A 12,613-nucleotide genomic window follows, 5' to 3' on the forward strand; every position below is an offset into this window, starting at 1 on the left:
TGCCGTGTGGGGATACATGCTAAGACAGTAGCCTGTAAGCCAGGAAGAGAGCCCTCGCCGGGGAACCAAACTGGCTGGTACCTTGGTCTTGGACTTCCCAGCCTCCAGAACCATGAAAAACATAAATTCCTGTAGTTTAAGCCACCTAGTCTATGATATTTCGTTATGACAGCCTGAGCTGACTAATGCACTGGCTTTAATCACATGCTTTACAGGCAAATGAACAACTCATTCATTATTCACTCTTTTGTTCATTCAGTTATTCATTCTACTACTATGTACCGGGCCCCATTTTAGGTACTGAAAAATCAGTGGTAAACAAGGATGAGCTGAAGTCGATACGCTACAGTTTAAAGTCTTGTGGGAGAGACGGGCATGAATTGAATAACACTAGCAACACAAATCGTCTAAATATTCAGTGGTGGCATATGGCATAAAGGTGAGGTTCTCGGAGCCATGCTGCAGTATGTCCTGGAGGGCGAAAGGGACTGAAAAAGGATGGCATGGCTGAGTCTCAGGGGGGGAGGGGACTATACCTGGTAAAGGTAGAGAATGGGCAGGGACAGACATTCAGGGCTTGGAGGCGATGTTAAGGAGAGACTTTCAGTAGGGTTGTCTATAATCAGACGAGTGAGAGACAATAGTGGCTTCAGCAGACTGGCGGCGGTGATGGAAAATGGGGATTTTGAAGACATGTTTAAGAAACAGAATGAACACAGCTTGATGATTGAATAGATGTTGGAGATGAGGAAGAAATAAAGTCAAGCATGATTCCTGGGTTCTCGGCTTGAGAAAATGGATGAACACTTGTGCCATTCACAGAGACAGAACATACTGGGGAGAAAGATTACATGTTTGGTTTTAGACAAGTTGAGTTTGCCATACTTTGAGACAGCCAAGAGGAAATGACTAACAGACAGCTGGATATGACTGGATATGGCTATGCAGCACCCTTCAGTAGAACTTTCTGTGATGATGTAAGTATTCCGTATCTACACTGTCTACCACTACCATCCACTTATATTTAAATGAATTAAAATTAAAATTTTAGTTTCTCAGTTGCACTAGCCACATTTCAAATGCTCAATAGTTATATATGGTACGTGACTTTCTCACTGGACAGCTTAGTTCTAGAGCCCAGAGAAGCAGTCTGGTTTGGAAATATAAAAATTCATACCATGTGTAGATGAGGTTTAAGACTGGGGATAAGACTGTCTAGGAAGAAGGTAGTCAGTGAAAAAAGGAAATCGTTAGAATTGAGCCTTGAGGACCTTCAACATGTAAAGGCTGGTGAGGAGGAATGAGCCTTCAAAAGACACAGAGAAGAAGCAGTGAAAGAGGTAGGAGGAAAACCATGAGAGCATTGTCCTAAAAGTCAAGGGAAACGGGTGTTTTGAGAGGGAGAGAATGAGTCACAGCTAAGTGCTGGTGAAAGGTCAAGAAAGATGAAGACTGAAAATGTTTATTGCATCAATGAAATAGAGGTCACCAGTGACTTCATCAAGAGCTATTTCAGAGGAGGGATGGGGCTGGAAGGCAGGCTGGATGAGGGAGGGGAAGGTGAAGTATGGAGAGAGAATTGACAACAGAAGCTGAGGAACCAGGAGCCCCTGGTTCCATGACTTGCAATAAGCAGGGAATTATTTAAACCAAATCAACATACAGTCAGTAGCCAGACAGATGTCTTCAAAGCACTGAGTTTATTCTGCAAAGTTACCAATTTCAAATCATTTTTTCATGAATTTGGGGAGGTAATTACTGTTCCTCCTTCCCACCCTAACTGTCTCGGAGAGTAGGTATGAGCAAGACCAAGCAAAGGCTTGGAGGCCATGTATGGAGTATTCTTTACCCTAACAGCAATAGAAAGCAATGGAAGGGTTTTCTTTATTCTTTAAAAAAATTTTTTTTATTATCCAGAATTTAGAGTAAACACAAGAAGACAGAAAAGTATGATTAACTTCTATGTACATTTATCACCTGGCCCCAATGTCCTTCAGACCTCAGTTCTACCCCATCCATATGCGCATCCACTTTGATGAAAGACCTTCAAGCATGGGAGTGACATGATTACACTTTTGCTAAAAAGATCATTCTTGTTGCTCTTAGAGCAGGAATGGCAAACTTCCTCTTTAAAGGGCCAGGTAGTAAATATTTCAGGCTTTGCCGGACATACAGTCTCTGCCACAACTACTCAACTCCCCTGTCGTAGTGTAAAAGCAGCCACAGACAACATGTAAACAAATATGTGTGGCTGTATTCCAATAAAACTTTCCTTAAGGACACAGAAATTTGAATTTCATATAATTTTCTTGTGTCACAACATATTCTTCTTTTGATTCCTCCCCTCTCCCTCCAGCATTAAAAAATGTAAAAACCGTATTTGCTCACAGGCAATACAAAAACTGGTAGAGGGCAGATTTGGCCTGTTGTTTGCCAACTCCTAGGGTGGAGAATGGATTGGAGCAAACAGGGCAGGAAGATCTGCCTGAGGCTATTGCAGGAATCAGGAACAAAACCTCACTATACCCAGCAAAGAGAAAAGAGAGCATGGTAAACACTGATTAAGTACCATCAATTCTACATTTATTGAGTACCTACCACGCCCAGGCACAACGTTAGGGCTGAAGATACACAAATAAATGAATAAACAAATAGCTTTTGCCACTGAGTCTAGTTGGGGAGACAAATGTGTTCTTTTCTATATCATAAGGTAAGTACCATAATAAATAAATTACTTATATATATATAAATGGCTATGGAATATAGATGAGATATTGATTAATTCTGTTTGAGAAACATCAAACATGACTTCCAAGAATGACATTTAGGGAGGCACCTAAAAGATGAGCAGAAGTAGGGTGTGGGGGAAGATATTCAAGGCAAAGAGAAAAGTGTGGATGGAGGCAAGGAGGCTTGAGACTCAAAATTCTGCCCCATCTCTGTCTTTTGGTTACTGCTAATTTGAAGGGAGTGTAGGAGAGAACCAAATAAACTTGTAGGCGAAGAAACCTGAAAAATGGAGTATCTGAGATTTCAAGAGGGAGCATAATTGGTAGAACACATGGTCCCACGCGATCGATCTTCTTCCACCTCCCTGACCACTCTTCTTGTTCACTCAGCGCCAGGCACACTGGTCCTGTTTGCTGGTTTTTCTTTTTTTTTGGCTGCACCCTGTGGCTCACGGGATCTAAGTTCCCCTACCAGGGATTGAACCCAGGCCCTCACAGTGAAAGCGCAGAGTCCCAACCACAGGACTGCCAGGGAATTCCCTGCTGTTTCTTTAAGATGCCAGGCACACTCCTGCCTCAGGCTCTTTGCCCTTGTTCTTCCCACTGCCTAGAGTCCCATTGCCTCCCTCACTTCATCCCTCAGAGGACTGCTCTGACCACCCTATCCAAAACAGGCACTACTCTCTTTGGTTTACCTAGTTGTTTCGCCCGCCCCACAAAGCATTTATTATAATCTCATTCATTTATTGTCTAACTCCCTGACTAGAATCCAAGCTTCATGAAGGCAGAGTCTTTGTTTTGCAGGCTGTTGTGTCTCTAGAGTCTAGAATGGTGCCTGGCAACATTCAGGCACACAGAGTGAAATGAAGGAGAGGAAGGAAGCGGAGAAGGCTGCATGATGGGTTGGAAGTGGAGGAAAGGATATTGCAGGAGTATAATGTAAGCTCCAATAGCCTCTGTTTTATTGGGTAAGGAAACTGGGAGTTCATCTTCTGAGCGGGGGGAGGGATGCAAGGTTTGGAACACCTGAGGGAAATGGGAAAGAAAGTAACATGGGGAGGAAGTTGGGAACTCAAACATTTGAACTCAAGCCAAACAAGTGATTAATTGTACTGTGCCTGGGGCTGAGGTGAGATCCAAAGAGAACACAGCTCATCCCCACCCAGCTGGTGGTGATTTGATTTATCTTTCTCGGAGTTGAATATAGAATTATAGAGTCGGGAGAAACGAGGACAGGCTCTCGGCAGAATAAGCAGGTGAGAGCGGGAATGAAGAAATAGGTGGAACTTTGGAAGGGAGAAAACAACCCATCAGAGAGCTATATGTGATGGCACAGAATCTGAAGGAATGAAACCAAAGCATAGACAGGGGTTCACTGGTTTCATGCTCAAGGCTAAAAAAGAAAAAAAAAAAAAAAAGGAAAGAAAGAAAAGAAAAGAAAACAAAACCCTCAACAGAAACACGCCTGCTATTTGGCAGCAGGGAATTCTCAATTGGCTGGAAGTGAGTTTTGGGACAAATTGCCAGCTGCTGTCCCCTTTTCTTCCTCTCCTCAGAAGAAACAGGCAGTAAAACAAACTGTTTGTGAGAACAGGCAGGAAAGAAATAGACCTGGGCCATCTTATTCCAATAATTCTCTCCTTTCTTCTACTGCTGTTATTATTAATAAGCCAGGGCTGTCGATGCTCCCTCTAAATATAATTTACTATTGTGTGTGACCAGTTTTTGGATGGCAAAGAGAGATGTTTTCTCATTGTTGAGAACGGGAGGTTTAGTGACCGATATCCAGAATTCTTTTCCTGGATGACCTGGATCATGGTATCTTATAGTTGTTTCTGAGATTTCTTTGTATGCCAGAAAATAATGAAAGCCAGCGGAATATGAGGTAGGTTTTTTTGTGTTACACAGTCCCTGCCGGTTGCCAAAAGGGAGTCTTGCTTTCCACAAATGTGCTAAATTCCAGGATTAGGGTTTCTCTTATTTTTATTAAGATTCTTAAATTTAACATGATCGCCTCTTCCCTGCAACTTGCCACTCAGGGTCTTCTCCGTCTCAGTTGGTAGCAGCTTCCATCCTGCAGGACAAAAACCTTGAACTCACCCTTGACTTTTTACTCTCCTATTCCATATCTATCCTATCAGGAAATTCTATGGGTTCGGCCTTCAAAATACATCCCACATCTGACCACTTTTCACCACATCCACTGTTACTGCCCAAGCCACTTTCATCTTTTGCTTGGATTATTGCAAGTTCTTCCTACAGGTTCTCTGCTAACTTTCTGTCTGTTTTCCACGGCAGCTAGAATGATTCCATTAAAATATGTCAGATCATGGTACTCATCTGTTCAAAATCTTTCCATGACTCCCCATTTCACTCAGAGTAAAAGCCAAAGTCCTTACAATGGCCCTCAAGGCTGTACATTATCCGGCTCCTTATATCACTCTACCTCATCTGCTACTTCTCTCCACCTTATCTAGTCTCCTCCAGCCATCCTGGCCTCCTTGACGTTCCTGGAGTATGCCAAGTAGGCTCCCACCTTAAGGCCTTCGCACTGGCTGTTCCCTCTGCCTGGAAGCCTTCATGAAGGCTGTAGTTCAGAGATCCCCAACTGCCCGGCTGTGGACCGGTACCAGTCCACGGCCTGTTAGGAACCCGGGCCTCACAGCAGGAGGTGAGTAGCGGGAGAGCTAGTGAAGCTTCACCTGCCACTCCCCATAACTCGCATTCATCACTCGCCTGAACTATCCCCCCACCCCTCCCCCTCCGAAAAATTGTCTTCCCGGAAACTGGTCCCTGGTGCCAGAAAGGTTGGGGACCGCTGCTGTAGTTCACTCCTTCAAGTCTGTGCTCACAAATCATCTTTTCAGTGAGGTCTACCTTGACCACTTGATTTATTTATTCATTTATTTTTAAAGTTTTTTTTTGATGTGGACCATTTTTTAAATCTTTACTGAATTTGTCACAATATTGCTTCTGTTTTATGTTTTGGTTTTTTTGGCCCTGAGGCATGTGGGATCTTAGCTCCCAGACCAGGGATCGAACCCACACCCCCTGCACTGGAAGGGGAAGTCTCAACCACTGGACCACCAGGGAAGTCCCTTGACCACTTGATTTAAAATTGCACCTGCATGCCTCATCCCCTTAGCCCCTTTAATTTTTTTTCTTATAACTATATTTGGTAATTTAAGTAAGTATTAATTATTAATATACTCAGCTACTGATTTTTCCACCCAATTTTTGTTTTCTTCATTAATGTATCCCAGCACTTAGAAGAATACCCAGCATGTAGTAGGTATTGGATAAATATTTACTGAATAAAGGGATGAATTCCCTTTACTTGACTTAGGACAATCCTCTTAAAAAAGCTAGACTTTAAACTAGAGTTTTGGAGAAATTTTAATACTAATCAAATTAGCCATAGTTTAATACTTAATATTTCCAGATGTGTAGCTGGGAGAGTAGGATAGGACTTTGATGGAGATTCTGGTAAGGGATATATTGGACAACGAAAGAATTGTCCATCCTTGAGGCTAGATAAATCCAGGTGCTTCACTCCACTTAAGCTCGCTCACAGGGACAATTTTGCCAGAACTACGGCTTCCTGGAGTTAGGGTTCCCGGAATCTGTCTCCCTGGAAGGTAGAAGAGGGTGCCTGAACCAGCTCTGCTACTCTTTCGAAATGAGCCTCTGCAATTCTCCTAGGCCTTCGCTTAGCTCCCTGCAAAGGGAGCAGTGTGTGGTCATATCCGAGACTGTCCTGAGGGTGTAACAAGCACCCTTCAGAGAGGAAATCCAGGACATTGTTGAGCAACAGAAAAGCAGCGCCTCAGAAAGCTGCTTTGCGCATTTCAAACTTTTTTGGTTTTATTTACTTATTTTTATTGTGGTAAAACAGACAAAATTGACCATTTTAGTCATTTTTGAATGTTTGGGTTTTTTGTTTGTTTTTAGTTATAGTAAGTCACACGTGAGTTCTAAATCAGAATTTGGACGATGGCAAATGAGACGAAAGGCGACAGCCCGAGGACTCCTTCACCAGGAACTCTCGGAATGCGCTGCGGGCTGAGACGGCCCCGCCGATCTCCATCTTGCTGGGACGGGGCAGTCGCCGGGCCTCCAGGGACATCGGCCGATCCAGCCGTGCGGCCGGGTCCTCCCATGAGGTCCGGTCGCCTGGCTCCGGCCGAGCCCCGCGGCACTGCCGCGGGGAGGACCCGTCCAGGTGCCGAGTCTCGGGCCAAGGTTCAGCCTCCCGGCCCAGTTCGAAACTGCGGGGAGGTGACGGCCGCGGCCCCCGGGCTCCTCCGGAGTCTTTCATTATTCCGTCTTTCAGAGGCGGCCTTACAGTCCCCGGCCCCGCCTGCAGGCGCGCGCTCCGGTCGCTCCGCCGCGCGCCCCCGGCGACGCGTCGTCCGAAGGCAAATAAAGAAACGGTGACCCGGCGCCCGCCGACCCGGGCGCGAGCCAGCCACCTCGCCTCCCTCCCGCCGCGGGCTCGCGCAGGCGCGCGCGGCTTCGTCCCAGCGGCCTCCCCTCCCCCAGCCAGCCTCGCGCGCCGCGGGCGGGGCTCCGTGCGGGGGGCGGAGCCGGCGCGGGCTCGGCGGGGGACAGGCCCCGGGATTAGTTGGTTTCGGAGCAAAGAGGGGAGTCCGGGCCGTCGCGAGCGCTGAGGAGACAAAGCCGCGTCCGGGGGCCCGGTCGGAGGTGGGCCCGGGGCTCGGTGGCGCCCCAGACGGCGGGGAGAACTCTGCGGACCCGCACGCCGCCCCGCCACCCGCCGTCGCTTTGCAACAGGTCCGCCGCCTCCCGGGCGGCCTCCCTCTGCGCTCCCCTCCCCCGCACCGCGCGACCCCGGGGGCGCCTCCACTCGGCTCCGAGCCGCGGTCTGGCCACCCGCTTCGATGCGGTTCGGGTCCAAAATGATGCCGGTAAGCGGGCTGGCGGGTAGGGGCCGGGGCCGGAAGTGTGCGGGGTCGCGGGCGGGGGTCTGGTGCGCGCCTTCGTGCAGGTCCCGAGAGGAGCCCGGGGCCTGAGTCCGCGTCGCGGGTGGTCTTTGCGTTGCAAACCTCGGGAGAACTGCTGCGGCTCCATCCTCCGGGCTCTCCACCCCAAGCTCCTGCGTGCGGGAGTGGGGGGACCCTCACCGAGGGGAGGGGTTCCAGCAACTGCTCCAGAGTCGGTGAGGCAGCCACTCGAACTTTTCTTTTTCTCTTTGGCTGGGTCCTGACTTTTTGCAGTTCTTGAAGGTCAAGAACAAGGGAGCCGGGAATCTTGTTATTTGCTTTGTCTTTAAACAAACAGCTTTAAGTTGGAGTGAAATATACCTACTGAAAAGAGAACCCTTGCTTTTTAGTTGAATTTCGATCTTGATAGCTGTGATGGCAGCCAAGCCACTCTATCTCTTTCTGGAAACTGGTTTTAATAAATGCAACCTCAAAGTTTTTGATCGCAGTAAACGCATTTGCCTGGTTCCTGCTGTTTCCCACAACTTGTTTAGCGAGACTTCTGAGAAGATGAGTGAGTTCTTTATAGGCTCTGTAGGCTTTTGACGTGGCCACCAGGACACAGGTGAACAGCAGGTTTGAGACATTTGAAATGCCCCTTTCCTTCAACGGTCGCAGAACCTGGAGGGTTGCAGTGGCTTATGCAGACTTCATTAGTGTGTTTCCTCGAGGAAGTTGTACTTACACCTCTCCCACTGAAGCGGGATCATCTTGCAGTCATCCGATGTTTTCTTATGGCTTCATTTGTTAAGACAGAGAAACAACTTTTCTTTTACTTTTATACAATCTGTGGAATGAGTGGCGACAAATTTTGTTTATATGCAGTCACAGATGCAGAATATAATATTCTGTCCCCAGGCCCCCTAGGTTGTGTTGAAGGAGGGTGTCCTAAACTTTCATGTACTGGTCACACTTAATTTATTGGATTTGATAATTGAGTTTAGATGGTTTGAGATAGTTTGTCCTGCCAGGATTCAGGGAATTTGAAAGTGTTAATAGCATTATGCATCCTATTTTAGTTTAATACCTGTTTATGAAGTTAGGTTTGTGCTGTGAATGCCCAATATTAAAATACGGACATTGGATAAGGGTGAGGGATTTTGCTGTTAAAATTTTTTATTCCTTGGATTTACATTTCTTTGCCTTAAAATAACTTTTGCAAGTTGTCTGTGAATTCTTCTTAAAAATAGGAGCAAGACAACAAGTGTGAGTTGTTGCAATATGATTTTTCCTTGAAGAAGGAAGGTATTCTTTGGGCTTTCTTAATGCTTATGAAAGTTTTCTTTCTCCCAACTACATACCAGATCATCACAATCTATAAAAATGTATGTAGCTCTTTAGACTATATTTGAAATTTAGCAGCATGGTTCTTCTGATTGCCTTTCCTAATGTCGTCAGTAGACTCTTATTGAGACTCTGTGTGGTGTGATGGCATGCGCAGTATTTGCTCAGCTCCTACCTTTGTGACTGTAGCCTTTTTTTTTTTTTACTGATTTGTTCCTCAATTTCACCATCTGCAAAATGGGGATGATAGTAGCTCTTAGGGTGGTTGTGAGGATTAGAGTTACTGTCTATGAAGCAGTTAGTGTCTCATTGCCTTGCTTAGAATAGTTGCTAGATAAGAACTTCTCCTGAATTTGCAATATTGGTTAAACTGGAGATTCTTATACTTGCGACACATAAAAATATGAAACAAATTTTCATTTAGTAACCTCATGTTATATGTGTCTTTATCCTGTAATGTTTGGGGTACTTGAAAATAAGATTGTTTTCTTAAATGTATTCTCCTCTTTAGCTTTTAATATGGATTTTTATTCCACCAAGTGAGGTTTTGAATTTATTACTTTGAAAAATTCTAATTTATCAGGAAGAGCATTATGCTTAATATGGAAAAATGGATAGTCTCAGAAAGTAGATAGTTGCCTTGATATGCTTTCTTGTTGGGGTAAAATGTACGTAACATAAAAATGACCATTTTAACCGTTTTTAAGTGTATAGTTCTGTGGCATTAAGAGTACATTTTTTTGATCTGCTTTTAAAGGCATGTTAAAAATAATTTGCTGTTGATATTTAGACTGCGTTATATTAAAAATGTGCAAATAAATTGTGTTCATGTGTTTTCTCACCAAATGTTAGAGAATCAAGTGATTTTCTTCCATGTGGGACATGAAGTGATACTTGGACCCCAAACCAGAAGGGGATGATGTATTTTAGCAGGCTAACTAGAAATAAGTAGACAAGCGCTGAGGATCACAATAGAGGAAATGATAGGGCACTGCAGAAAAGGGGGTAATAATTACACTCATTTTCAGATACCTGCCATAGTTGGTATGTCTGGTTCTGTGATATTTCCACAACTTGGTGAGGAGAAACTGATTATTCTTTCATACTTGACACCTTATTTTTTCTTCATTAAAGAAAGGGTCATTTGCAGTTTGACAGTATGGCTTTTTAGTGAGCCACTCTCACATTGTATTTACTTATCAAATAAAGGGAAATCATCATTAAAAGCAAAATTTCTCAGCCATTTAAAATTATAAAGAGATATCCTTTTTTCATTACTTTCATTTTGTGAAGTGTTGTATTCAAAGAAGAATATTTTTATGAAGGCGCTTAGCTAACTCTATAAGCATTCACTGTTCTTTTTAGATACAGTTTTATAAAAATTTTTGTTTGTACTTGCTGCTGAAACGTAAATTAACAAAATGAACACACAGAACCACACACAGTATTCTGCAGTGCCACATGGAAGGCCAGAGGACTTGAATTTGCCTGTCTCAGTGGTTGATGTCATATATTTGGCGTTTATATCCAGCTGTGATGGAAACGAACTGCATCTGTGCTGTCCAGTATGGTAGCCACCAGCCACCTGCAGCCACTGCGCTTGAAATGGGACTAGCGGGACCAAGGAATTGAATTTTTAAAAAAAATATATTTAATTTTAATTACATCGAAATAGTCACATGTGCCTGGTGGCCGCTGACTGTATTGACAGTGCAGTTTGACGAAGTGGCACAAAGGATAATTTTACATTTGAATCCCATATTGCAGCTTCACATTTACATTAATAGTTTAAATGAAATAGTGATGGCCTGTTTATCCCTAATGACTTGGAGAATGGTTTTTCCGATTATTTAATTTAGTGTTCTGTTTAAACAAATTTTATCACGTAGCCCTAATACAGATAATATTTTCGAGAAAATAATAGCTTATTTTAAAGAGCTCAATTGAACTAATCATGATTTATTTTTAGGTTTATGGCTTCTTATCTTTTGGTGCTTCAGAGGTATCGTAATTATTTCTAGTTATCCCATGATGCTGTGAAATAATATCTGATTATTTGAGCTTCTAGTCTGGGGAGTCTGGGACCAAAAAAATGGGATATTGTAGTAGCTCCTTTAGAAGTTTGATACCTGGTCAGTCAGGTTTATATATTTCTAAAGGTGACTAGGTGCAGCTTCGTTAGCTGTACAGCCCAAGAGCTTAACTTCTGCTGAAATACTTGTATTACTTTCATGTAGAATTGCTGGTTTTATTTGCACGTATTTTCCCAAACTGAAATTGTGTTTTGAAATTACGAACCTTTCAAGTTATAGCATTGGAACATTGTATTATTATGATTATACCATGTCCTGAAAGAATTTCTTTTTGTTGTTGAGTAGTAATGTAGTGAGTTAGTTAAGGTTTTATTCCAGAAGAAAGTTTAAGGTAGGTTCTCTATAGAATTGTAATTCTCAAAGGCTGTTAAACAAATCGTCTATTTTAAAAAATGTGCAATGTATCTCACATTTCATGTGCTGTAGTGAAAGTTGTTGCCTTGTGACTTCTGCTACGCTAATTAAAAGCTGAAAAGCATTTAATAATTTCTGTATTTTTACCTGTTTCAGAGAAACCAGATTTAGACTTTATAAAGAAACGTAGCACAAACGTATACCTGCTTATATTTAAAAAATTAACTTAGAACTTCTTTATCTGGGAGGGACACGGAGGGTCATTTATTCATACACTGCTTCTAGGAAGAACTGTTTTCTCTCCCTCTTCACGTCCCCTGCCCCCCAGCAGCAGACAGTAAAAACAAGAAAACAAAACCTCTCTTTTCTGGAGCTTTTAAGGAATACTGTAGACCTTTATCTCTTGGTAATCTACCATGGTGTGTGAGACTCCTTAAAAAGTCTTTCTAAAGCTAACTTAACACTGAGCCATTCTTGCAGCTCATGTGAGGTCCAGCCTCTCTCCAGCTCAAATAAGGTAACTGCGTACCAATACATGTTGGTATGATTTGCCATCATGTATTGTAAACCTCTCACCACCCTTCTCTACTAACAAGTATCACAAAGAATATGAAGAATGGGATATAAGAATTCAGGAATCCAGGGTGTTCTTTTCAGCTCATGCCATGTAGTCAAGTCAAACATTATTTAAATACTTCTTTTTTTGACGGAGTGCTAGGTACTGAACAGAACATTTTCCTTAATCAGATGTCGTTGAGAAAAGCAAACATAGGTGACAGACCATGTGAGAGGTATACTTACGCTGGAGTGGTAGGTGAGACAGTAAAATTTTTCATCTTGTTGGGGAGAGCCAAGAAGTCTTAGTCATTAGGAGATCCTTTAGGAGCACTGAGCGTTAAGGAGGATTCTTAAAACGTTCTGCATACTGTCTTATCAAAAGAAAACTATCTTATCGAAGAAATGCAAATTCTCAACATAGTTAGATCATGTGCAAGAAAAGTAGCTTCGCAGACTCAGCCACTGTGGCCATTTTTAGCTCTTTTCTACATAAAATTTATCCAAAAAACAGATGATTTATTTGGTTAATGGAACCAGATTTTCATTGAAAATGTTCATGGGGCCAGTAAATACTGAACTTTCCCTTTTGAAA

At 43.3% G+C, this 12,613-nt stretch overlaps 1 protein-coding gene across 1 annotated transcript in view; it reads left to right on the top strand.

Moving 5' to 3' along the window:
- Positions 1–7,304: 7,304 nt before the first annotated feature.
- TP53BP2 (tumor protein p53 binding protein 2) overlaps positions 7,305–12,613 on the top strand; it is a 67,342-nt gene continuing 62,033 nt past the window's right edge. Inside the window, exon 1 of the mRNA XM_068541771.1 lies at positions 7,305–7,657. Within this exon, the coding sequence (XP_068397872.1) occupies positions 7,631–7,657 (27 nt within the window). The 5' untranslated portion in view covers positions 7,305–7,630. The remainder of the gene's footprint in view (positions 7,658–12,613) is intronic.

The sequence above is a fragment of the Eschrichtius robustus genome, chromosome 3 (genome assembly GCF_028021215.1).
Source record: "Eschrichtius robustus isolate mEscRob2 chromosome 3, mEscRob2.pri, whole genome shotgun sequence".
Lineage (NCBI taxonomy): Eukaryota > Metazoa > Chordata > Mammalia > Artiodactyla > Eschrichtiidae > Eschrichtius > Eschrichtius robustus.